At 41.8% G+C, this 23688-nt stretch overlaps 1 protein-coding gene across 1 annotated transcript in view; it reads left to right on the top strand.

Moving 5' to 3' along the window:
• Window positions 1-23415, top strand: part of LOC139549549 (transcriptional coactivator YAP1-like) — a 139422-nt gene extending 116007 nt beyond the window's left edge. The window contains exons 7-8 of the mRNA XM_071360159.1: window positions 13020-13258; window positions 15495-23415. Of these exons, the coding sequence (XP_071216260.1) occupies window positions 13020-13258; window positions 15495-15730 (475 nt within the window). The 3' untranslated portion in view covers window positions 15731-23415. The remainder of the gene's footprint in view (window positions 1-13019; window positions 13259-15494) is intronic.
• Window positions 23416-23688: the final 273 nt, after the last annotated feature.

Here is a 23688-nt window from a genome sequence, read left to right as displayed (position 1 = left end):
CACTAGGTCAGGGTATTAAACCTCCTCCATGTATATCTCACTAGGTCAGGATATTAAACCTCCTCCATGTATATCTCACTAGGTCAGGATATTAAACCTCCTCCATGTATATCTCACTAGGTCAGGATATTAAACCTCCTCCATGTATATCTCACTAGGTCAGGATATTAAACCTCCTCCATGTATATCTCACTAGGTCAGGATATTAAACCTCCTCCATGTATATCTCACTAGGTCAGGATATTAAACCTCCTCCATGTATATCTCACTAGGTCAGGATATTAAACCTCCTCAATGTATATCTCACTAGGTCAGGGTATTAAACCTCCTCCATGTATATCTCACTAGGTCAGGATATTAAACCTCCTCCATGTATATCTCACTAGGTCAGGATATTAAACCTCCTCCATGTATATCTCACTAGGTCAGGATATTAAACCTCCTCCATGTATATCTCACTAGGTCAGGGTATTAAACCTCCATGTATATCTCACTAGGTCAGGATATTAAACCTCCTCCATGTATATCTCACTAGGTCAGGATATTAAACCTCCTCCATGTATATCTCACTAGGTCAGGATATTAAACCTCCTCCATGTATATCTCACTAGGTCAGGATATTAAACCTCCTCCATGTATATCTCACTAGGTCAGGATATTAAACCTCCTCCATGTATATCTCACTAGGTCAGGGTATTAAACCTCCTCCATGTATATCTCACTAGGTCAGGATATTAAACCTCCTCCATGTATATCTCACTAGGTCAGGATATTAAACCTCCACCATGTATATCTCACTAGGTCAGGATATTAAACCTCCTCCATGTATATCTCACTAGGTCAGGATATTAAACCTCCTCCATGTATATCTCACTAGGTCAGGATATTAAACCTCCTCCATGTATATCTCACTAGGTCAGGATATTAAACCTCCACCATGTATATCTCACTAGGTCAGGATATTAAACCTCCTCCATGTATATCTCACTAGGTCAGGGTATTAAACCTCCATGTATATCTCACTAGGTCAGGATATTAAACCTCCTCCATGTATATCTCACTAGGTCAGGATATTAAACCTCCTCCATGTATATCTCACTAGGTCAGGGTATTAAACCTCCTCCATGTATATCTCACTAGGTCAGGATATTAAACCTCCTCCATGTATATCTCACTAGGTCAGGATATTAAACCTCCTCCATGTATATCTCACTAGGTCAGGGTATTAAACCTCCATGTATATCTCACTAGGTCAGGATATTAAACCTCCTCCATGTATATCTCACTAGGTCAGGATATTAAACCTCCTCCATGTATATCTCACTAGGTCAGGATATTAAACCTCCATGTATATCTCACTAGGTCAGGATATTAAACCTCCATGTATATCTCACTAGGTCAGGGTATTAAACCTCCATGTATATCTCACTAGGTCAGGATATTAAACCTCCTCCATGTATATCTCACTAGGTCAGGGTATTAAACCTCCATGTATATCTCACTAGGTCAGGATATTAAACCTCCTCCATGTATATCTCACTAGGTCAGGATATTAAACCTCCTCCATGTATATCTCACTAGGTCAGGATATTAAACCTCCTCCATGTATATCTCACTAGGTCAGGGTATTAAACCTCCATGTATATCTCACTAGGTCAGGATATTAAACCTCCTCCATGTATATCTCACTAGGTCAGGATATTAAACCTCCTCCATGTATATCTCACTAGGTCAGGATATTAAACCTCCTCCATGTATATCTCACTAGGTCAGGATATTAAACCTCCTCCATGTATATCTCACTAGGTCAGTTTATTAAACCTCCTCCATGTATATCTCACTAGGTCAGGATATTAAACCTCCTCCATGTATATCTCACTAGGTCAGGATATTAAACCTCCACCATGTATATCTCACTAGGTCAGGATATTAAACCTCCTCCATGTATATCTCACTAGGTCAGGATATTAAACCTCCTCCATGTATATCTCACTAGGTCAGGATATTAAACCTCCTCCATGTATATCTCACTAGGTCAGGATATTAAACCTCCACCATGTATATCTCACTAGGTCAGGATATTAAACCTCCTCCATGTATATCTCACTAGGTCAGGGTATTAAACCTCCATGTATATCTCACTAGGTCAGGATATTAAACCTCCTCCATGTATATCTCACTAGGTCAGGATATTAAACCTCCTCCATGTATATCTCACTAGGTCAGGGTATTAAACCTCCTCCATGTATATCTCACTAGGTCAGGATATTAAACCTCCTCCATGTATATCTCACTAGGTCAGGATATTAAACCTCCTCCATGTATATCTCACTAGGTCAGGGTATTAAACCTCCATGTATATCTCACTAGGTCAGGATATTAAACCTCCTCCATGTATATCTCACTAGGTCAGGATATTAAACCTCCTCCATGTATATCTCACTAGGTCAGGATATTAAACCTCCATGTATATCTCACTAGGTCAGGATATTAAACCTCCATGTATATCTCACTAGGTCAGGGTATTAAACCTCCATGTATATCTCACTAGGTCAGGATATTAAACCTCCTCCATGTATATCTCACTAGGTCAGGGTATTAAACCTCCATGTATATCTCACTAGGTCAGGATATTAAACCTCCTCCATGTACAGTGGGGAGAACAAGTATTTGATACACTGCCGATTTTGCAGGTTTTCCAACTTACAAAGCATGTAGAGGTCTGTAATTTTTATCATAGGTACACTTCAACTGTGAGAGACGGAATCTAAAACAAAAATCCAGAAAATCACATTGTATGATTTTTAAGTAATTAATTTGCATTTTATTGCATGACATAAGTATTTGATCACCTTCCAACCAGTAAGAATTCCGGCTCTCACAGACCTGTTAGTTTTTCTTTAAGAAGCCCTCCTGTTCTCCACTCATTACCTGTATTAACTGCACCTGTTTGAACTCGTTACCTGTATAAAAGACACCTGTCCACACACTCAATCAAACAGACTCCAACCTCTCCACAATGGCCAAGACCAGAGAGCTGTGTAAGGACATCAGGGGTAAAATTGTAGACCTGCACAAGGCTGGGATGGGCTACAGGACAATAGGCAAGCAGCTTGGTGAGAAGGCAACAACTGTTGGCGCAATTATTAGAAAATGGAAGAAGTTCAAGATGACGGTCAATCATCCTCGGTCTGGGGCTCCATGCAAGATCTCACCTCGTGGGGCATCAATGATCATGAGGAAGGTGAGGGATCAGCCCAGAACTACACGGCAGGACCTGGTCAATGACCTGAAGAGAGCTGGGACCACAGTCTCAAAGAAAACCATTAGTAACACACTATGCCGTCATGGATTAAAATACTGCAGCGCACGCAAGGTCCCCCTGCTCAAGCCAGGGCATGTCCAGGACCGTCTGAAGTTTGCCAATGACCATCTGGATGATCCAGAGGAAGAATGGGAGAAGGTCATGTGGTCTGATGAGACAAAAATTGAGCTTTTTGGTCTAAACTCCACTCGACATGTTTGGAGGAAGAAGAAGGATGAGTACAACCCCAAGAACACCATCCCAACCGTGAAGCATGGAGGTGGAAACATCATTCTTTGGGGATGCTTTTCTGCAAAGGGGACAGGACGACTGCACCGTATTGAGGGGAGGATGGATGGGGCCATGTATCGCGAGATCTTGGCCAACAACCTCCTTCCCTCAGTAAGAGCATTGAAGATGGGTCGTGGCTGGGTCTTCCAGCATGACAACGACCCGAAACACACAGCCAGGGAAACTAAGGAGTGGCTCCGTAAGAAGCATCTCAAGGTCCTGGAGTGGCCTAGCCAGTCTCCAGACCTGAACCCAATAGAAAATCTTTGGAGGGCGCTGAAAGTCCGTATTGCCCAGCGACAGCCCTGAAACCTGAAGGATCTGGAGAAGGTCTGTATGGAGGAGTGGGACAAAATCCCTGCTGCAGTGTGTGCAAACCTGGTCAAGAACTCCAGGAAACGTATGATCTCTGTAATTGCAAACAAAGGTTTCTGTACCAAATATTAAGTTCTGCTTTTCTGATGTATCAAATACTTATGTCATGCAATAAAATGCAAATTAATTACTTAAAAATCATACAATGTGATTTTCTGGATTTTTGTTTTAGATTCCGTCTCTCACAGTTGAAGTGTACCTATGATAAAAATTACAGACCTCTACATGCTTTGTAAGTAGGAAAACCTGCAAAATCGGCAGTGTATCAAATACTTGTTCTCCCCACTGTATATCTCACTAGGTCAGGATATTAAACCTCCTCCATGTATATCTCACTAGGTCAGGATATTAAACCTCCTCCATGTATATCTCACTAGGTCAGGATATTAAACCTCCTCCATGTATATCTCACTAGGTCAGGGTATTAAACCTCCATGTATATCTCACTAGGTCAGGGTATTAAACCTCCATGTATATCTCACTAGGTCAGGATATTAAACCTCCTCCATGTATATCTCACTAGGTCAGGATATTAAACCTCCTCCATGTATATCTCACTAGGTCAGGATATTAAACCTCCACCATGTATATCTCACTAGGTCAGGATATTAAACCTCCTCCATGTATATCTCACTAGGTCAGGATATTAAACCTCCTCCATGTATATCTCACTAGGTCAGGGTATTAAACCTCCACCATGTATATCTCACTAGGTCAGGGTATTAAACCTCCTCCATGTATATCTCACTAGGTCAGGATATTAAACCTCCATGTATATCTCACTAGGTCAGGATATTAAACCTCCTCCATGTATATCTCACTAGGTCAGGATATTAAACCTCCTCCATGTATATCTCACTAGGTCAGGATATTAAACCTCCTCCATGTATATCTCACTAGGTCAGGGTATTAAACCTCCACCATGTATATCTCACTAGGTCAGGATATTAAACCTCCTCCATGTATATCTCACTAGGTCAGGATATTAAACCTCCATGTATATCTCACTAGGTCAGGATATTAAACCTCCTCCATGTATATCTCACTAGGTCAGGATATTAAACCTCCACCATGTATATCTCACTAGGTCAGGGTATTAAACCTCCATGTATATCTCACTAGGTCAGGATATTAAACCTCCTCCATGTATATCTCACTAGGTCAGGATATTAAACCTCCATGTATATCTCACTAGGTCAGGATATTAAACCTCCTCCATGTATATCTCACTAGGTCAGGGTATTAAACCTCCTCCATGTATATCTCACTAGGTCAGGATATTAAACCTCCATGTATATCTCACTAGGTCAGGATATTAAACCTCCTCCATGTATATCTCACTAGGTCAGGATATTAAACCTCCACCATGTATATCTCACTAGGTCAGGATATTAAACCTCCTCCATGTATATCTCACTAGGTCAGGATATTAAACCTCCATGTATATCTCACTAGGTCAGGATATTAAACCTCCTCCATGTATATCTCACTAGGTCAGGATATTAAACCTCCATGTATATCTCACTAGGTCAGGATATTAAACCTCCACCATGTATATCTCACTAGGTCAGGATATTAAACCTCCTCCATGTATATCTCACTAGGTCAGGATATTAAACCTCCATGTATATCTCACTAGGTCAGGATATTAAACCTCCATGTATATCTCACTAGGTCAGGATATTAAACCTCCACCATGTATATCTCACTAGGTCAGGATATTAAACCTCCACCATGTATATCTCACTAGGTCAGGGTATTAAACCTCCTCCATGTATATCTCACTAGGTCAGGATATTAAACCTCCACCATGTATATCTCACTAGGTCAGGATATTAAACCTCCTCCATGTATATCTCACTAGGTCAGGATATTAAACCTCCTCCATGTATATCTCACTAGGTCAGGATATTAAACCTCCTCCATGTATATCTCACTAGGTCAGGATATTAAACCTCCTCCATGTATATCTCACTAGGTCAGGATATTAAACCTCCACCATGTATATCTCACTAGGTCAGGATATTAAACCTCCACCATGTATATCTCACTAGGTCAGGATATTAAACCTCCACCATGTATATCTCACTAGGTCAGGATATTAAACCTCCTCCATGTATATCTCACTAGGTCAGGATATTAAACCTCCATGTATATCTCACTAGGTCAGGATATTAAACCTCCATGTATATCTCACTAGGTCAGGATATTAAACCTCCACCATGTATATCTCACTAGGTCAGGATATTAAACCTCCTCCATGTATATCTCACTAGGTCAGGATATTAAACCTCCATGTATATCTCACTAGGTCAGGATATTAAACCTCCATGTATATCTCACTAGGTCAGGATATTAAACCTCCTCCATGTATATCTCACTAGGTCAGGATATTAAACCTCCACCATGTATATCTCACTAGGTCAGGATATAAAACCTCCTCCATGTATATCTCACTAGGTCAGGATATTAAACCTCCATGTATATCTCACTAGGTCAGGATATTAAACCTCCTCCATGTATATCTCACTAGGTCAGGATATTAAACCTCCACCATGTATATCTCACTAGGTCAGGGTATTAAACCTCCATGTATATCTCACTAGGTCAGGATATTAAACCTCCTCCATGTATATCTCACTAGGTCAGGATATTAAACCTCCATGTATATCTCACTAGGTCAGGATATTAAACCTCCACCATGTATATCTCACTAGGTCAGGATATTAAACCTCCTCCATGTATATCTCACTAGGTCAGGATATTAAACCTCCATGTATATCTCACTAGGTCAGGATATTAAACCTCCATGTATATCTCACTAGGTCAGGATATTAAACCTCCACCATGTATATCTCACTAGGTCAGGATATTAAACCTCCACCATGTATATCTCACTAGGTCAGGATATTAAACCTCCATGTATATCTCACTAGGTCAGGATATTAAACCTCCTCCATGTATATCTCACTAGGTCAGGATATTAAACCTCCTCCATGTATATCTCACTAGGTCAGGATATTAAACCTCCATGTATATCTCACTAGGTCAGGATATTAAACCTCCTCCATGTATATCTCACTAGGTCAGGAACTGGATCCTAGGGCCTCTGATTAGAACCCGTCCTTAAAAAGAGTTCCTTTCCGCCACCCACATAACAGAAGCAGATTAACTGCCACAAGCATGTCCAGCGCCCTCACCTCCATTTTATTGTATATAGTTATTTAAAAGTATATATTAAAAGATCTTGTTTATCTTCATTTATTTCCACGATTAATTAAATAATGCGCTATAATTTTGGTAGTTCATGCGAAGGATTGTTACCTATAACCAGGATTGGTATTACAAAAATTACATCTTTAGCAAGCATTCACAATTATTGTGATTCATCCTTTATTTATCCCTAACATCATTACCTTATAGCAACAGATGTGGGAAAAACACACACACACACACACATACATACACACACACACACACACACACACACACACACACACACACACACACACACACACACACACACACAATTTCCCCACAAACAACCACAAGCTCAGATGTTCAACAGATGTTCTATCCCCAAGTCTGAAGAGATAAGTTGTTTGAGAAGTCAAGAATGTGGAGATGTATTAACCAACATCAAGTCCTAGCTGATGGAGATACACCCCTTTCCCCTGAACCACACGCTGGTCCCCGTTGTGACCATTTCCCCTGAACCACACGCTGGTCCCCGTTGTGACCATTTCCCCTGAACCACACGCTGGTCCCCGTTGTGACCATTTCCCCTGAACCACACGCTGGTCCCCGTTGTGACCATTTCCCCTGAACCACACGCTGGTCCCCGTTGTGACCATTTCCCCTGAACCACACGCTGGTCCCCGTTGTGACCATTTCCCCTGAACCACACGCTGGTCCCCGTTGTGACCATTTCCCCTGAACCACACGCTGGTCCCCGTTGTGACCATTTCCCCTGAACCACACGCTGGTATCCGTTGTGACCATTTCCCCCAGCATCTCTGCAGTCAGACCACACGCTGGTCCCCGTTGTGACCATTTCCCCCAGCATCTCTGCAGTCAGACCACACGCTGGTCCCCGTTGTGACCATTTCCCCCAGCATCTCTGCAGTCAGACCACACGCTGGTCCCCGTTGTGACCATTTCCCCCAGCATCTCTGCAGTCAGACCACACGCTGGTCCCCGTTGTGACCATTTCCCCCAGCATCTCTGCAGTCAGACCACACGCTGGTCCCCGTTGTGACCATTTCCCCCAGCATCTCTGCAGTCAGACCACACGCTGGTCCCCGTTGTGACCATTTCCCCCAGCATCTCTGCAGTCAGACCACACGCTGGTCCCCGTTGTGACCATTTCCCCCAGCATCTCTGCAGTCAGACCACACGCTGGTCCCCGTTGTGACCATTTCCCCCAGCATCTCTGCAGTCAGACCACACGCTGGTCCCCGTTGTGACCATTTCCCCCAGCATCTCTGCAGTCAGACCACACGCTGGTCCCCGTTGTGACCATTTCCCCCAGCATCTCTGCAGTCAGACCACACGCTGGTCCCCGTTGTGACCATTTCCCCCAGCATCTCTGCAGTCAGACCACACGCTGGTCCCCGTTGTGACCATTTCCCCCAGCATCTCTGCAGTCAGACCTTTGATGATTTTGTGCCACCGGGGCCACAATAACTTGCCCCCTCTGATTGTCCGAGTGTGACCCCCTTCCCCATGGGTTACTGCAGCTAGTGTTGCCAGCCCTGCCACTGCCTGGGTGGGGGCCCCCCACCCCCCTCCCCATGGGTTACTGCAGCTAGTGTTGCCAGCCCTGCCACTGCCTGGGTGGGGGCCCCCCACCCCTATCCCCATGGGTTACTGCAGCTAGTGTTGCCAGCCCTGCCACTGCCTGGGTGGGGGCCCCCCACCCCCCTCCCCATGGGTTACTGCAGCTAGTGTTGCCAGCCCTGCCACTGCCTGGGTGGGGGCCCCCCACCCCTATCCCCATGGGTTACTGCAGCTAGTGTTGCCAGCACTGCCACTGCCTGGGTGGGGGCCCCCCACCGGAATCCGGCTCTGTACAAGGTCATCAGGGTTCTCATTAGCAGCTTTGAGAATTGTCTTGTATATTATGCTCTCCCTTTAGGGGGCTTTGACCAACTCTGTCAGGCAGGCTCAGAACCACTGTTGGACCAACCCTGTCAGACAGGTTCAGAACCACTGTTGGACCAACCCTGTCAGGTTCAGAACCACCAACCCTGTCAGGTTCAGAACCACTGTTGGACCAACCCTGCCAGGCAGGTTCAGAACCACTGTTGGACCAACCCTGCCAGGCAGGTTCAGAACCACTGTTGGACCAACCCTGTCAGGCAGGCTCAGAACCACTGTTGGACCAACCCTGCCAGACAGGCTCAGAACCACTGTTGGACCAACCCTGTCAGGCAGGCTCAGAACCACTGTTGGACCAACCCTGTCAGGCAGGCTCAGAACCACTGTTGGACCAACCCTGTCAGACAGGCTCAGAACCACTGTTGGACCAACCCTGTCAGGCAGGTTCAGAACCACTGTTGGACCAACCCTGTCAGGCAGGTTCAGAACCACTGTTGGACCAACCCTGTCAGACAGGTTTAAAACCACTGTTGGACCAACCCTGTCAGGCAGGTTCAGAACCACTGTTGGACCAACCCTGTCAGGCAGGCTCAGAACCTTGAGAGGGGTGGTGCTGCTTTAGCAGGTCTCTGACCACATTCATCTTTCTGTCTTGGCTGCATATCGGCTAATTACAGTAGGCCTGTAAAACAGATAAGGACTTCTCCTCAGTGTATAGGTCGCTCAGGTGGGTGACTAGGGCATAGGGTTGGAGACCGCTCCATCATGATAGGACAATAAATAAATAAACTATATATATAATCTATTTTAAAATGTATATCCCATATCTGCACAACATTGAAAGCTCTGTCTTTCACAACTCCTGCTCACAGACACACAAGGGCTCTGGGATTTGCAACTATTTTCATTTTTAGCTCACTCAACTCCAGACTTTTCCAAACACAAAAACACACCCCCCACCTTCCATCACAATACACCCACACACACCCACATACTGTGCCTTCTATGTCCTCTGTTTGCTGTGTTTGTATCCCTACCATGTTGATTCCTACCTCATTTCAGGCTTTTAACTACTTTTGTGTTTCAGTTCCTTGTATTTGAAGAGGTATTATTTCAATAATGATCATTTCTTCTGATGCTGTCTTTCATCTATTTATAAATACTTTGAATAGAAAGTTGAATACTAATTATTTTACAACATTCACTATCTTGAATGGTATCCTGTGTTTGTAGTGTATTTCTTTATCCTGGCAGCACGATGTGTAGTTTAAAGCAGGTTTAACATAACCTAATGTGACTAGCCTCTGGAGCCTCTAATTAAAGAGGACCAGGAACAACTCTGGGCTCTGGATCCTCTACATACAGAGGAGCAGGAACAACTCTGGGCTCTAGATCCTCTAATTAAACAGCAGGAACAACCCTGGACACTAAAGCCTCTACTTAAAGAGCAGAAACAACCCTGGACTCTAAAGCCTCTACTTAAAGAGCAGGAACAACCCTGGACTCTAAAGCCTCTACTTAAAGAGCAGGAACAACCCTGGACACTAAAGCCTCTACTTAAAGAGCAGGAACAACCCTGGACACTAAAGCCTCTACTTAAAGAGCAGGAACAACCCTGGACACTAAAGCCTCTACTTAAAGAGCAGGAACAACCCTGGACTCTAGAACCTCTACTTAAAGAGCAGGAACAACCCTGGACTCTAAAGCCTACTTAAAGAGCAGGAACAACCCTGGACTCTAGAACCTCTACTTAAAGAGCAGGAACAACCCTGGACTCTAAAGCCTCTACTTAAAGAGCAGGAACAACCCTGGACACTAAAGCCTCTACTTAAAGAGCAGGAACAACCCTGGACTCTAGAACCTCTACTTAAAGAGCAGGAACAACCCTGGACTCTAAAGCCTACTTAAAGAGCAGGAACAACCCTGGACACTAAAGCCTCTACTTAAAGAGCAGGAACAACCCTGGACTCTATAACCTCTACTTAAAGAGCAGGAACAACCCTGGACTCTAAAGCCTCTACTTAAAGAGCAGGAACAACCCTGGACACTAAAGCCTCTACTTAAAGAGCAGGAACAACCCTGGACTCTAAAGCCTCTACTTAAAGAGCAGGAACAACCCTGGACACTAAAGCCTCTACTTAAAGAGCAGGAACAACCCTGGACTCTAGAACCTCTACTTAAAGAGCAGGAACAACCCTGGACTCTAAAGCCTACTTAAAGAGCAGGAACAACCCTGGACACTAAAGCCTCTACTTAAAGAGCAGGAACAACCCTGGACTCTAGAACCTCTACTTAAAGAGCAGGAACAACCCTGGACTCTAGAACTTCTACTTAAAGAGCAGGAACAACCCTGGGCTCTAGAACTTCTACTTAAAGAGCAGGAACAACCCTGGGCTCTAGATCCTCTGCTTAAAGAGCAGGAACAACCCTGGACTCTAAAACCTCTACTTAAATAGCAGGAACAACCCTGGACTCTAGAGCCTCTACTTAAAGAAGAGGCTGTTCCTTACAGCCAGCGAATGAGGGCACGACTGAATACACAACCAGCCAATGAGAGCTAAATGGATAGGGCAGCGAGCCAATGAGAGCCAGTCTGACTAGACAGCCAACCAATACCAAACAGCCCTTGTGAACGTGTGATTCGGGTCAGTAAACAGGTCCGTCTGGTGTCACTCCCCTGCCCCGGCTCAATTAAATCAAATCAAATGTATATATAAAGCCCTTCTTACATCAGCTGATATCTCAAAGTGCTGTACAGAAACACAGCCTAAAACCCCAAACAGCAAGCAATGCAGGTGTAGAAGCACGGTGGCTAGGAAAAACTCCCTAGAAAGGCCCAAACTTAGGAAGAAACCTAGAGAGGAACCAGGCTATGAGGGGTGACCAGTCCTCTTCTGGCTGTGCCAGGTGGAGATTATAACAGAACATGGCCAAGATGTTCAAATGTTCATAAATGACCAGCATGGTCAAATAATAATAATCACAGTAGTTGTCGAGGGTGCAGCATGTCAGCACCTCAGGAGTAAATGTCAGTTGGCTTTTCATAGCCGATCATTAAGAGTATCTCTACCGCTCCTTCTGTCTCTAGAGAGTTGAAAACAGCAGGTCTGGGACAGGTAGCACGTCCGGTGAACAGGTCAAGGTTCCATAGCCGCAGGCAGAACAGTTGAAACTGGAGCAGCAGCACGGCCAGGTGGACTGGGGACAGCAAGGAGTCATCATGCTAGGTAGTCCTGAGGCATGGTCCTAGGGCTCAGGTCCTCCGGGAGAGAGAAAGAAAGAGAGAAGGAGAGAATTAGAGAGAGCATACTTAAATTCACACAGGACACCGGATAAGACAGGAGAAGTACTCCAGATATAACAAACTGACCCTAGCCCCCCGACACATAAACTACTGCAGCATAAATACTGGAGGCTGAGATAGGAGGGGTCAGGAGACACTGTGGCCCCATCCGATGATACCCCCGGACAGGCCCAAACAGGAAGGATATAACCCCACCCACTTTGCCAAAGCACAGCCCCCTCACCACTAGAGGGATATCTTCAACCACCAACTTACCATCCTGAGACAAGGCTGAGTATAGCCCACAAAGATCTCCTCCACTGCACAACCCAAGGGGGGGGCGCCAACCCAAACAGGAAGACCACGTCAGTGACTCAACCCACTCAAGTGACGCACCCCTCCTAGGGACGGCATGAAAGAGCACCAGTAAGCCAGTGACTCAGCCCCTGTAATAGGGTTAGAGGCAGAGAATCCCAGTGGAGAGAGGGGATGCCTCTCAATGCCCCTCCCCTCCCTGATCTCTTCTCCCCTCATCAGTCCTCCCTCTCATCAGTCCTCCCTCTCTCTCTCTCAGCAGATTTCACTATAGATAATTACTGTGAGGTTTAACAGTAATTACATTATAAAATAATAACATTTGATGTGTCCTGTCTCTTGTGTCCACAGTGGGACCTACCACTCCAGGGACGAGAGCACAGACAGCGGTCTGAGTATGAGCAGCTACAGTGTCCCCCGTACCCCTGACGACTTCCTCAACAGTGTGGACAGTGTCCCCCGTACCCCTGACGACTTCCTCAACAGTGTGGACAGTGTCTCCCGTACCCCTGACGACTTCCTCAACAGTGTGGACAGTGTCCCCCGTACCCCTGACGACTTCCTCAACAGTGTGGACGAGATGGACACAGGTGAGACATACTAGCTCCAGGTAGCAGCATGGACCTGATGTTGAGACGGTCTGGTATCAGTCAGTAGTATGGTTAGTATCTATTATATTCCAGGTAGCAGCATGGACCTGATGTTGAGACGGTCTGGTATCAGTCAGTAGTATGGTTAGTATCTATTATATTCCAGGTAGCAGCATGGACCTGATGTTGAGACGGTCTGGTATCAGTCAGTAGTATGGTTAGTATCTATTATATTCCAGGTAGCAGCATGGACCTGATGTTGAGACGGTCTGGTATCAGTCAGTAGTATGGTTAGTATCTATTATATTCCAGGTAGCAGCATGGACCTGATGTTGAGACGGTCTGGTATCAGTCAGTAGTATGGTTAGTATCTATTATATTCCAGGTAGCAGCATGGACCTGATGTTGAGACGGTCTGGTATCAGTCAGTATGTCTGATGATGTGATTAACTCAGTGTTGTCAATACACTTCCAGTGGTTTATCAATAAGTTATTCAATGGAATGGGCTGTTATTTACTCAGGATCATTATGGGACAATATTAGGACATTACATTATAATACATTATAACATCATCATAATACATTATAACAACATCATAATACATTATAACAACATAATACATTATAACAACATCATAATACATTATAACATAATACATTAGAACATAATACATTATAACAACATAATACATTAGAACATCATAATACATTAGAACATAATACATTATAACAACATAATACATTATAAAAACATTATAATACATTATAACAACATCATAATACATTATAACAACATCATAATACATTATAACAACATCATAATACATTATAACAACATCATAATACATTATAACAACATAATACATTATAACAACATCATAATACATTATAACAACATAATACATTATAACAACATCATAATACATTATAACAACATCATAATACATTATAACATAATACATTAGAACATAATACATTATAACATCATAATACATTAGAACATCATAATACATTATAACAACATCATAATACATTAGAACAACATAATACATTATAACAACATCATAATATATTATAACAACATAATACATTATAACAACATCATAATACATTATAACATCATAATACATTATAACATCATATTACATTATAACAACATAATACATTATAACAACATAATACATTATAACAACATCATAATACATTATAACATAATACATTAGAACATAATACATTATAACATCATAATACATTATAACAACATCATAATACATTATAACATCATAATACATTATAACAACATAATACATTATAACAACATAATACATTATAACAACATCATAATACATTATAACATAATACATTAGAACATAATACATTATAACATCATAATACATTATAACAACATCATAATACATTATAACATCATAATACATTATAACATCATAATACATTATAACAACATCATAATACATTATAACAACATCATAATACATTATAACAACATAATACATTATAACAACATAATACATTATAACAACATCATAATACATTATAACAACATCATAATACATTATAACAACATAATACATTATAACAACATAATACATTATAACAACATCATAATACATTATAACAACATCATAATACATTATAACATCATAATACATTATAACAACATCATAATACATTATAACAACATCATAATACATTATAACAACATCATAATACATTATAACAACATCATAATACATTATAACATCATAATACATTATAACAACATCATAATACATTATAACAACATCATAATACATTATAACAACATCATAATAAATTATAACAACATCATAATACATTATAACATCATAATACATTATAACAACATCATAATACATTATAACAACATAATACATTATAACAACATAATACATTATAACAACATCGTAATACATTATAACATCATAATACATTATAACATCATAATACATTATAACAACATCATAATACATTATAACAACATAATACATTATAACAACATAATACATTATAACAACATCGTAATACATTATAACATCATAATACATTATAACAACATCATAATACATTATAACAACATCGTAATACATTATAACAACATCGTAATACATTGTAACAACAACATAATACATTATAACAATATCATAATGCTTCATAACTTTACATAACACATCCATGTGGTTGTTTTGTCATAATCAGGGGACTCCCTGCCGGTCTCCATGGAAACACAGCCCGGTCGTTTCCCTGACTACCTGGACGCCATCCCGGGGACAGATGTAGACCTGGGCACGCTGGAGAACAAGAGCATGGCCATGGAGGGCGAAGAGCTAATGCCTAGTCTCCAGGAAGCATTGAGCTCCGACATCTTAAACGACATGGAGTCAGTTCTGGCGGCCACCAAGATGGACAAGGAGAGCTTCCTCACATGGTTATAGACCAAGCTGGATCTGGGCCTCATCACTGATAAATTGGACCTGCGCCTCATCACTGATAAGCTATAGTATACAACATCGGTTTACAAACTTGTTTTTGCTTCTTGACCCACCAATTGAGGTGGGTGTTTAGTCATGACCCACCACACGATTTGAGCAGTGGAACAACATGCTCTGACCCGCAGGTATATAGCAGAGAGGATCCTGGGATGAGCTCCTATGGGCTCTATAGGAGAGACAGAGCTTCGTACCCTGCTCTTCTCTCCTTTAGTCTACACGTTCACCTGCTGCCTAGTCAAACTCTCAGACCAGTGAACGATGTGTAGTTGCCTTGATTAAAACAACAATCTGTTCCTCCTTCCTAGATATGAATAATATCTGTCATCGGGCAGCATACATGATAACATGGCCGACTGAGGCACTGCTATTCTGTTGTTTCTTTTTCTTTATTTTTGTTGTCTGTGTCTTCAAGGCTGGCCTGTGAACACACAATTTATTCAAAGGTCCCCGAATCTTTTCACACGGCTGGAATTCTCAATCTGTCCATCGTCTTTACCTGGTGCAGGGCAGCTGCTTGTTTGTTTCTCCACCTTTACATCTAGGGTGTCTCACCTGCTGGCCGGCCGGCAAGGGGCTTGCTGCTCTCCTTCTCCCCCAACGCCCACGTCTGATCTGGGCGGCTGCCTGCCTGTAGTCCTCTCACCTCGGCCCCGGGCTTCCTGACAATAGCATTCGAGCATTGTATTATCCTGCCTTTTTTTCTTTTTATTCATGTATTTTACATTGTTGTTTTAAATTGTTTTTTGTTTTTTAAATGATGAGCCTGAGAAAACACAAAATGATGAAGTTGATTTGGAAGGTTAGTTTAGGTACGTTAGGTTAGAGCTTCACCCCAAATGGCACATATTCCTGACATAGTATACACTACTATGGCCCCGGGTAGTAGTGCACCAGATAGGGTATAGGGTGCTATTTGGGACATAGCCTAGGTTACACAAGATGGAGTCTCAGTTAGGACATGTTAGCTCTGTGTGGTGGTGATGGGGGATGGCCTGGAGCCTGGGCCTGGGACCTCGTATACTATACTACACTATATTATACTATACTATATATAATATACTATACTATACTCAGTGGTGGAGAAAGTACCCAATAGTCATACTTGATTAAAAAGTAAAGATAGAAAATAGATAGAAAATGATAGAAAATGTCTAAAGTAAAAGGGAAAGTCACCCAATAAAATACTACTTGAGTAAAAGTGTAAAAGTATTTCGTTTTAAATATACTTTAGTATCAAAAGTAAAAGTATAAATCACTTAAAATTCCTTCCATTAAACAAACCAGACCTCACCATTTTCTTGTTTTTTAATTTAGAGATAGCCAGGGGTACACGCCAACATCATTTACAAAAGAAGCATGCGTGTTTACTGAGTCCGCCAGATCAGAGGCAGTAGGGATGACCAGGGATGTTCTCTGTTTACTGAGTCCGCCAGATCAGAGGCAGTAGAGATGACCAGGGATGTTCTCTGTTTACTGAGTCCTCCAGATCAGAGGCAGTAGGGATGACCAGGGATGTTCTCTGTTTAGTGAGTCCTCCAGATCAGAGGCAGTAGGGATGACCAGGGATGTTCTCTGTTTAGTGAGTCCTCCAGATCAGAGGCAGTAGGGATGACCAGGGATGTTCTCTGTTTAGTGAGTCCTCCAGATCAGAGGCAGTAGGGATGACCAGGGATGTTCTCTGTTTAGTGAGTCCTCCAGATCAGAGGCAGTAGAAATGACCAGGGATGTTCTCTGTTTACTGAGTCCTCCAGATCAGAGGCAGTAGGGATGACCAGGGATGTTCTCTGTTTACTGAGTCCTCCAGATCAGAGGCAGTAGGGATGACCAGGGATGTTCTCTGTTTAGTGAGTCCTCCAGATCAGAGGCAGTAGAAATGACCAGGGATGTTCTCTGTTTACTGAGTCCTCCAGATCAGAGGCAGTAGGGAGGACCAGGGATGTTCTCTTGATAACTTTGGGAATTAGACTATTTTCCTGTCCTGCTTGTAAGGAGTGCTTTTGGGAGTCAGGGAAAATTTATGGAGTAAAAATTACACAATTTTATTTAGGAATGTAGTGAAGTAAAAGTATAAGTTGTCAAAAATGTAAATAATAAACTACAGATACTCCAAAAACGACTTAAGTAGTACTTTAAAGTATTTTTACTTAAGTACTTTACACCACTGACTATACAATACGATACGATACTATATTATACAATACTATACGATACACACTGCTGCTGCTTGGCTGTGCCAGCATGTTTATAAGTTCAACCTTTCTTTGTCAAATCAAGTGCCTTCAGTTGTATTTTTTAACCAGCCCTAAAATAACTACCGTGGTAGGTTTTGGGGTTTTGACACTTATGTAAAATAACTAACCTAAAATAACACAATGTCACAACAGGTGTAAATATACGTTTCATGACTGTTATGACCATATTATGACAGGTTGTTATGATGTAAAGTGTTTCTGGGATTTCTTTATATTTAATGAACCCTAGCTTCTTTATATTTCATTCTTATTTCTGTTTTATCGTTTAATAATCTTCTAATTTAATTAGGTTAATATTTCATGATTTATTATAGATCAAACTGCTTTTTAGTTTTTCCTTTATCTTTATGTTTTATAGGTAGAGTGAGACATTTTAACCGGGTCACCTTTCAGCACATCACTGCAGCAGGTCCAACTGACACGAGGCTCTTCAGAACCAACACCAGAATCAGTTACAAGTTGCCTCTTTCACCGGGTCATGATTCCTGGTTGGTGGATTCGTTGTGATTTTATCAGGGTTAGGGTTATTGTAGCCTTATCAATCACGCTCAGCTTTCATTCTTTCCCTATTACCTGAGGATATTCTTAATCAATAACCCTCCCAAAAAAAGGAACAGTTTGAAGAAAACAAGGAAACAAGAGGCCCTTTGGATCAATAAGAACTGGTTTGATGATAGTGTCTCAAATGGCACCCTATTCCCTACGTAGTTCACTACTCAATACATGTCAAAAGTAGTCCACCTTTGAGGGAATAGGGTGTCATTTAGGAGACAGTGATTGTCTCCATGTCTGAAAGGCAGTCTATGGACTCACTGCCCTGGTATAGACCTGCTGTTTTGTGCTGAAACAGATGGTGGTTAGGGCATGTTTTAGCTGGTTAGAAAAGCATGTGAGTTACAGCATGGGGACTCTAGTTGGTCAATGGTAGATGTGAGTTACAGCATGGGGACTCTAGTTGGTGTACAGTTAGAATGTCTCCTCATGAAAAAATAAAATCCCTCAGCTATGATTTTACTAAAGTCAGGAATTGTTGTGATGAGTTATTTTTGTATTTTATATTTTTTAACATTTCCTCATAATTCTTCTTCCAAATGATACTGAATCTGCCTTCACAGGTGACAAAAATTATGAAAATGATTTGTTATTATCAACCGCTATCTGTCTAACTACACATGTATAAGCGAATGAGAGCATGACTTAGGGTTTGAGGTAACAGAGATGTCTGAGTAGTCATAGAGGCAAACTGCCATCTGTAGACATGGTGGCCATTTTGATTGACTAACCCTGTGAGGATTCTAGGAGATCTAGAATAGAACAAACAAGTACGTGGTATTTTTTCTTATTTGATATTTTTGTTATGAGTTTGTTTCCATTGTTCCAGAACAAGAGAACACTACAGCAACATTCTGTTATTGCTATATTTCTTCCTTTATGATCAGAATCGGTACGTTCTCAGATGTTTAAATGTTGATGACACTTAGGGCTCTATTCAATCCGTATCGCGGTAATTGAGCATCACGGCGTGATTGAAATTTAAAGGCAATGCCTTCGCGTTAGCAGAAGGCAGGTAAAAGCTGAAAATGCCGGCTCAATAGGAAATTACCTTTACATTTCTAGTACGCTATGTGTAACACTTCAGCGATCCAGACTGAATAGAGCCCTAACACATTATCCAGACTGAATAGAGTCCTAACACATTATCCAGACTGAATAGAGCCCTAACACATTATCCAGACTGAATAGAGCCCTAACACATTATCCAGACTGAATAGAGCCCTAACACATTATCCAGACTGAATAGAGCCCTAACACATTATCCAGACTGAATAGAGTCCTAACACATTATCCAGACTGAATAGAGCCCTAACACATTATCCAGACTGAATAGAGTCCTAACACATTATCCAGAATGAATAGAGCCCTAACACATTATCCAGACTGAATAGAGTCCTAACACATTATCCAGACTGAATAGAGCCCTAACACATTATCCAGACTGAATAGAGCCCTAACACATTATCCAGACTGAATAGAGCCCTAACACATTATCCAGACTGAATAGAGTCCTAACACATTATCCAGACTGAATAGAGCCCTAACACATTATCCAGACTGAATAGAGCCCTAACACATTATCCAGACTGAATAGAGCCCTAACACATTATCCAGACTGAATAGAGTCCTAACACATTATCCAGACTGAATAGAGCCCTAACACATTATCCAGACTGAATAGAGCCCTAACACATTATCCAGACTGAATAGAGCCCTAACACATTATCCAGACTGAATAGAGCCCTAACACATTATCCAGACTGAATAGAGCCCTAACACATTATCCAGACTGAATAGAGTCCTAACACATTATCCAGACTGAATAGAGCCCTAACACATTATCCAGACTGAATAGAGTCCTAACACATTATCCAGACTGAATAGAGCCCTAACACATTATCCAGACTGAATAGAGCCCTAACACATTATCCAGACTGAATAGAGCCCTAACACATTATCCAGACTGAATAGAGCCCTAACACATTATCCATAGCCGTAACACATTATCCAGACTGAATAGAGCCCTAACACATTATCCATAGCCCTAACACATTATCCAGACTGAATAGAGCCCTAACACATTATCCAGAGCCCTAACACATTATCCAGAGCCCTAACACATTATCCATATTGTCTGCCATAGAGGAAGGACATCTGGACGACTGATGATATATAGCTACACTACAAAGCCAAGATGCTAAATTGGCAGTATTTAACTTTTTACAGAACAAATGTTTTAAATTGTTACCATGTACATTTTGAGTGTGGATTATGTTTTCAGTCATTTCCATTCAGTTGATTATCTGGCTGATCATGTATAGTACTGATTGTGGCTATTGGATGGACGGGTTAAACAGTGAGAGAGACAGAACAATGCAACTAAAGGGACTTTTCTTGTAATAGTTGGTGGTCCGCTACTCTACCGTGCTTGTATTGCACATAAACAGAATGTTGGCAGAAATGATTTATTTGTCACAGAAGTGTGACTTTGGCCATAGCTAGTTTGTGTAATTGTCAGACTAAATCAATCCAAATCAACGTTTATTTGTCACGTGCGCTGAATACAACAGGTGTAGTAGACCTCACAGTGAAATGCTTACTTACAGGCTCTAACCAATAGTGCAAAAAATGTATTAGGTGAACAATAGGTAGGTACAGTTAACTGTTGACTGTCTTTGGAGCAGGACTAATCACTGTCAGACTACAGTTAACTGTTGACTGTCTTTGGAGCAGGACTAATCACTGTCAGACTACAGTTAACTGTTGACTGTCTTTGGAGCAGGACTAACCACTGTCAGACTACAGTTAACTGTTGACTGTCTTTGGAGCAGGACTAATTACTGTCAGACTACAGTTAACTGTTGACTGTCTTTGGAGCAGGACTAATCACTGTCAGACTACAGTTAACTGTTGACTGTCTTTGGAGCAGGACTAACCACTGTCAGACTACAGTTAACTGTTCACTGTCTTTGGAGCAGGACTAACCACTGTCAGACTACAGTTAACTGTTGACTGTCTTTAGAGCGTAGTACTAACCACTGTCAGACCACAGTTAACTGTTGACTGTCTTTGGAGCAGGACTAATCACTGTCAGACTACAGTTAACTGTTAACTGTCTTTGGAGCAGGACTAACCACTGTCAGACTACAGTTAACTGTTAACTGTCTTTGGAGCAGGACTAACCACTGTCAGACTACAGTTAACTGTTGACTGTCTTTGGAGCAGGACTAACCTAACCACTGTCAGACTACAGTTAACTGTTGACTGTCTTTGGAGCAGGACTAACCACTGTCAGACTACAGTTAACTGTTGACTGTCTTTGGAGCAGGACTAATCACTGTCAGACTACAGTTAACTGTTGACTGTCTTTGGAGCAGGACTAACCACTGTCAGACTACAGTTAACTGTTGACTGTCTTTGGAGCAGGACTAACCACTGTCAGACTACAGTTAACTGTTGACTGTCTTTGGAGCAGGACGAATCACTGTCAGACCACAGTTAACTGTTGACTGTCTTTGGAGCAGGACTAATCACTGTCAGACTACAGTTAACTGTTGACTGTCTTTGGAGCAGGACTAACCACTGTCAGACTACAGTTAACTGTTGACTGTCTTTGGAGCAGGACTAACCACTGTCAGACTACAGTTAACTGTTAACTGTCTTTGGAGCAGGATTAACCACTGTCAGACTACAGTTAACTGTTGACTGTCTTTGGAGCAGGACTAACCACTGTCAGACTACAGTTAACTGTTGACTGTCTTTGGAGCAGGACTAACCACTGTCAGACTACAGTTAACTGTTAACTGTCTTTGGAGCAGGACTAACCACTGTCAGACTACAGTTAACTGTTGACTGTCTTTGGAGCAGGACTAACCACTGTCAGACTACAGTTAACTGTTAACTGTCTTTGGAGCAGGACTAACCACTGCCAGACTACAGTTAACTGTTGACTGTCTTTGGAGCAGGACTAATCACTGTCAGACTACAGTTAATTGTTGACTGTCTTTGGAGCAGGACTAACCACTGTCAGACTACAGTTAACTGTTGACTGTCTTTGGAGCAGGTCTAACCACTGTCAGACTACAGTTAACTGTTGACTGTTTTTGGAGCAGGACTAACCACTGTCAGACTACAGTTAACTGTTGACTGTCTTTGGAGCAGGACTAACCACTCTCAGACTACAGTTAACTGTTGACTGTCTTTGGAGCATGACTAATCACTGTCAGACTACAGTTAACTGTTGACTGTCTTTGGAGCAGGACTAACCACTGTCAGACTACAGTTAACGGTTGACTGTCTTTGGAGCAGGACTAACCACTGTCAGACTACAGTTAACTGTTGACTGTCTTTGGAGCAGGACTAATCACTGTCAGACTACAGTTAACTGTTGACTGTCTTTGGAGCAGGACTAACCACTGTCAGACTACAGTTAACTGTTGACTGTCTTTGGAGCAGGACTAACCACTGTCAGACTACAGTTAACTGTTGACTGTCTTTGGAGCAGGACTAACCACTGTCAGACTACAGTTAATTGTTGACTGTCTTTGGAACAGGACTAACCACTGTCAGACTACAGTTAACTGTTGACTGTCTTTGGAGCAGGACTAACCACTGTCAGACTACAGTTAACTGTCTTTGGAGCAGGACTAACCACTCATGTTTAAAGGATTGGTATTTAGACATTATCTAAATGCACACAACAAAAATGAAACTATATTCAGTAACTGTGATCATGTTATAGATATTATTTGCATGTATTTTATCTTTATCTCCTTCTATAATACTTTGAATTGGAATAAAGTGTATACGTTCTGGTAATTATGTCTGGAGTGGATTTTTGGAGGTTCTACACACACCCGTTAACTCATAACTGTAATCTATTCTGTAGGAGAGATATGACTTGTGTGGTTTGCACAAGAAGGCTGGTGGTAATTTCTAATGGCAAAAATCTATTTTCTACTAACAGGTGATGATGATAATACTATAAGCACACCCAGACTCACATCTTCTATTTACCAGTATCTCTTTACCAGTATAATACATCCCTTTACCAGAATCTCTTTACCAGTATAATACATCTCTTTACCAGTATAA

The sequence above is a fragment of the Salvelinus alpinus genome, chromosome 22, assembly GCF_045679555.1.
Source record: "Salvelinus alpinus chromosome 22, SLU_Salpinus.1, whole genome shotgun sequence".
Classification (NCBI taxonomy): Eukaryota; Metazoa; Chordata; class Actinopteri; order Salmoniformes; family Salmonidae; genus Salvelinus; species Salvelinus alpinus.
This window is presented reverse-complemented; position numbering and strand designations above follow the sequence as displayed.